This window comes from Borostomias antarcticus (assembly GCF_949987555.1).
Source record: "Borostomias antarcticus genome assembly, chromosome: 6".
In the NCBI taxonomy this organism is placed as follows: Eukaryota; Metazoa; Chordata; class Actinopteri; order Stomiiformes; family Stomiidae; genus Borostomias; species Borostomias antarcticus.
In genome coordinates, this window is record NC_140239.1 from 30,828,282 (window position 1) to 30,833,281 (window position 5,000).

The 5,000-nt window shown below is 52.3% G+C and overlaps 1 protein-coding gene across 1 annotated transcript in view; it reads left to right on the plus strand.

Moving 5' to 3' along the window:
• Positions 1-3,913, plus strand: part of efhc1 (EF-hand domain (C-terminal) containing 1) — a gene marked incomplete at both ends in the record, with an annotated part of 7,264 nt that extends 3,351 nt beyond the window's left edge. Inside the window, 5 exons of the mRNA XM_084440143.1 lie at positions 397-589; positions 1,563-1,786; positions 2,388-2,531; positions 2,729-2,942; positions 3,684-3,913. Of these exons, the coding sequence (XP_084296269.1) occupies positions 397-589; positions 1,563-1,786; positions 2,388-2,531; positions 2,729-2,942; positions 3,684-3,913 (1,005 nt within the window). The remainder of the gene's footprint in view (positions 1-396; positions 590-1,562; positions 1,787-2,387; positions 2,532-2,728; positions 2,943-3,683) is intronic.
• Between the last annotated feature and the right edge of the window lie 1,087 nt (positions 3,914-5,000).

The following is a 5,000-nucleotide window of genomic DNA, read 5'->3' on the forward strand; positions in this document are numbered from 1 at the left end:
CCTTCAACTCTTTTGGGGAGAAATCCAAAAAGCAGATCCTCCCCACAGAGTTGAGGTCCCTCGAGTCAAAAGCCAGCTGAGTAAAGTTGCTTTTATTGTGTTTTCTCAGATTATCTTCAAATTGGATGTCGTCTCATCGGGGAAATTCAAAAATGCGATAAATGAAATGGGTGGTGGGGGGGGGGGCCTTTACGTGTCTGTGCCCAGGGGCCCATCTTTTCATAATCTGTCTATGCCCACGTAACATTAATCATAAGACCCCCCCCCCACCCCGTTTTTTTCATTAGTAAAAGAACTACATGGGTAGAAAACCTGTACAACAGCATCTGATCCAGCACCCCCTGACCCCCTGTATGGACCCCTGCTGACCCTTGTCCTGCGTGCCCCTATGTCCAGGTGCTGCGGTTCTTTGCGCTGTGGGACCACACCGACGCTCTGTACGGGGAGTCCAGGGCCGTGACCATCCAGTACTACCTGGTGGACGACTCGGTGGAGATCAGGGAGGTCCACCAGCCCAACAGCGGCCGAGACCCCTTCCCTGTCCTGCTCCGCAGACAGAGGCTGCCCAAGAACATCACACCTGCCTGCGGTGAGCCCACACGACGTTCAGGCCATTTCATATGATTGACCAGTTGGGAAGCGCTTTATAGTAACCATCCGTAATAAGCATTAATTAATAGGTAATAAGGACCTTATAAGTCCTTATAAGATGCTTATAAGACATTATTATGTGTTAATAAGACTATATAAGCTGCGTGCTTCCTGTGTCCTTATTACCTATTAATGAACGCTTATTATGGATGGTTACTATAAAGAGCTTCCACCAGCTGTTACTGTACATGTACTGTACATATCAACAGTTGCAGTTGGTTGAGAGTTTGTGGTTGTTGAGCGTCTGTGAAAGAGTAGAGCCGTTCAGAATAAACCTCAACCCCATTTTGTGGTTGTTTCACATTTGAACATACGGTACTTGGCTGTCTTGGTTACAGTGGGTTTATAGGGTCGTCTGCACATCAGAATTGTCGTCAGCTGTCCCTATCCAGCCAACCCCACCCCCTTTCTACCCTTGGCTCTCTGCTTTCTGTCTCCCCACCTCTGCTTTGCGGCATTCTCTATGAGCCTGTTCTGCTAAGTGCTTACTGTGCTTTATTATATGATTCACTTAAATATCATATAAGAGACTACAGGGATAGCTAACACATGATGTAGGCAACTTCTCTGTAACTATTTGTATACTCTCCTGTTAGTCATGTCTCTCTTATGAAGTATCTAGCCCATGTTTACTGCTCTGTAAATGTTCTTAGCCGTTAGACAAACATTTCCCAGGAGCTTGCTCGATCGTCTCGTTGAGAGAGGTCAGGGAAGAATTTTTACAGCTCACTTTTCTGGCCCCTGGGTGAAACTGTCTAGGACCTATGTCCACCCCCCCATTGCTCTCTGTAAAGCGCATTGTGTTGCCTCTGTGTATGAAATGCGCTATACAAATAAAGTTTAATTTGATTTTATTTTTAAAAAAAGAAGGATTTTGTGTCTTTAATGTTTTGTCGCTCTCCTCTCCACAGAACCCTTCCCCAGCTGTGTGCTGGAGGTGTCGGCACAGGAAGTGCAAGAGTTCTACTCCCCCAAGGACTTCCGGGTCGGGGAGACCCTCGAGCTGATGGGCCGTCGCTTCCTGCTTTACGACTGCGACGAGTTCACCAAGACCTTCTACCGGCAGAACCACCCCGACGTGGAGATCAAGCCCCAGGAGGGGGCCAGGAAGATGGAACAGGACCGGAAGAAAGAGGTGTGTGTGTGTGTGTGTGTGTGTGTGTGTGTGTGTGTGTGTGTGTGTGTGTGTGTGTGTGTGTAGCGGACCTATTCTAGAAAACTCACTTTTTCAGTTCTTGTGCACATACACGTAGGTCTCCGATGGGCCTACTTACACACAAAGTTTGAAATAAGACCGCAAAGTAGTTCTTTTGTGAGCTGCCTTTCTTTGGCTCAGCGAGCTGATCAGATTTCTGATGTCATCAGTGATGTCATCAGTCATGTCATCGCAATAGTCTCCGCCCCCCACCTGAGTATCTAACCATTCTGAAGCGCCCCGCTTCATCCGTAGCGTCGGGGTCTGACTCTGGATCGGAAACATTCGGTTGGCTTCCCGCCATATTGTTGCGGTGCATTGTGGGACGCATACTTCCGGAGTGGGGGAGGCGCTGAGCCAAACCCAGCGATTTGAAGAGGGTTGGAAAAACAGAGGTTTACGGCGTGCTAGACTGCTTAATCTGAGCGGTATTATAAACTCAGACTATTACAAAACATGTTTTGGGGACCCCATATCAACCGACCGATATCAACTTGAGCGAAAAGGCTTAAAAGCGGTCTCCCTTGACTGCCCCCTGCAGGTGGTTCCTCCTCCCTACAACGGCTTCGGCTCCCTGGAGGACTCCCTTCAGAACTGCCTGTCTCTGGTCCCGGAGCCGCCCAGGAAGGACCTGATCAAGATGCTGGAGAACGACCGCAAAGTGCTGCGCTACGCCGCTAGCATGGTGAGAGACGGCTCGGAGCGAGCGGGACGGGGACGGGGACAGGGACAGGGAGAGACATGTGGGACAGGGACAAGGAGAGACACAAGGGCCGTTGAGACGTGCCCAGGGCTCCATACGACCTGACTTGAGAAAATTTTATTTTTAATCCTTGTTTTTTGTTTTTTTATCCGTCTCTCTCTCTCTGTGTGACATCACAGGACTCCCAGAATGCCCAGGACGAGGGCCGCCGGTTCATCCTGTCCTACTTCCTGTCCAACGACATGATCAGTATTTTCGAGATAGCCAGGCGGAACTCCGGGATCATCGGCGGGAAGTTCCTGGAGAAGACCCGCATTCCCAAGCCGGGCTGCACCGTGGACAACCCCGAATTCTACGGCCCGGCCGACTTCGCCATCGGCGCCACTGTGGAGGGTGGGCGTCTCGGTGCTCTTGTAACCCATACGTTTTCGACACGCCCTGGGTGGGAATCGAACCCGGGTCTCCCACGTGACAGACACCGTTTTATCCAGCTGGGCCAAAGAAAAGCTAGCTCTTCATTGGGTGGTGGACGGTATTTATACTGGGGAGGAGTGAGTTTAACCAACAACACGCTACTTACTCAGGACTCACCAGAACCCAGTTTCACTCGGACCCGGGTTCAATTCCCACCCAGGGCATGCCGAAACGTATGGGTTACACTCTAAGTTACCGTCCTGCAAAGGGTGGTCTCGTCTAGACGAACTGCTAGTGATGCACATTTATTCATCCTCTCTCTCTCTCTCTCCCCCCCCCCCCGCCCTCTCTCTCTCTCTCTCTCTCTCCCCCCCCCGCCCTCTCTCTCTCTTTCTCTCTCTCTACGCCCCCCCCGCCCTCTCTCTCTCTCTCTCTCCCCCCCCCGCCCTCTCTCTCTCTCTCTCTCCCCCCCCCGCCCTCTCTCTCTTTTTCTCTCTCTCTACGCCCCCCCCGCCCTCTCTCTCTCTCCGCCCCCCCCCCCGCCCTCTCTCTCTCTCTCTCTCTCCGCCCCCCCCCGCCCTCTCTCTCTCTCTCTCCCCCCCCCCACCCCCCCGCCCTCTCTCTCTCTCTTTCTCTCTCTCTCTCTAACCCCCCCCCCCCCGCCCTCTCTCTCTCTCTCTCTCTCTCTCTCTCCCCCCCCCCCCCCGCCCCGCCCCTCAGTCTTTAAGCACCGGTTCGTCCTGACCGACGCTGACCACTACGTGCTGAAGTACCTGGAGTCCATCTCTGACCGGATCCCTTCCCAGACCCTGGACTCTCTGAGGCAGAGGCTGGGCCCGGCGCCGGGCCTGTACCAGAACCTCACCACCCCCCCGGGGACGGGCCCAAGCTCAGGTGAGGCCCGGAGGAGGTTCCACGTCCAGCAGACGTCTTCCAGCAGTTTGGACTGACGTCTTTTGTAATCGCCTGTATTGATTTGTTCCACAGACGAGGTTGAAGGAGCAGAGCCCTCTGCGTGATGTTTGAGACGACACCGTGGGACGCTCTCAAGATACAGTATTCATCCTCCACATCATCTGACCTTCATCTGACCTTCATCTGACCTCATCTCACCTCCTCTCACGCCTGTTCAGTATCTTTCTTGTGATAATAAATGTACTTCTGACATTGTGAACGTCATCTTTGTGTGTTTTTGAGCGCCACCGTCTGGGAAAGTGAGGGAATTTCAAGGAATATTTGACGTGAGTGACCCTAGATGACCCTATCCTAGCCTGACTAAACCATGCTGAGTGACCCTAGATGACCCTTTCCTAGCCTGACTAAACCATGCTGAGTGACCCTAGATGACCCTATCCTACCCTGACTAAACCATGCTGAGTGACCCTAGATGACCCTATCCTAGCCTGACTACACCATGCTGAGTGACCCTAGATGACCCTATCCTAGCCTGACTAAACCATGCTGAGTGACCCTAGATGACCCTATCCTAGCCTGAGTACACCATGCTGAGTGACCCTAGATGACCCTATCCTAGCCTGACTAAACCATGCTGAGTGACCCTAGATGACCCTATCCTAGCCTGACTAAACCATGCTGAGTGACCCTAGATGACCCTATCCTAGCCTGACTAAACCATGCTGAGTGACCCTAGATGACCCTATCCTAGCCTGACTACACCATGCTGAGTGACCCTAGATGACCCTATCCTAGCCTGACTACACCATGCTGAGTGACCCTAGATGACCCTATCCTAGCCTGAGTACACCATGCTGAGTGACCCTAGATGACCCTATCCTAGTCTGACTACACCATGCTGAGTGACCCTAGATGACCCTATCCTAGCCTGAGTACACCATGCTGAGTGACCCTAGATGACCCTATCCTAGCCTGAGTACACTATGCTGAGTGACCCTAGATGACCCTATCCTAGCCCGACTACACCATGCTGAGTGACCCTAGATGACCCTATCCTAGCCTGAGTACACCATGCTGAGTGACCCTAGATGACCCTATCCTAGCCTGACTACACCATGCTGA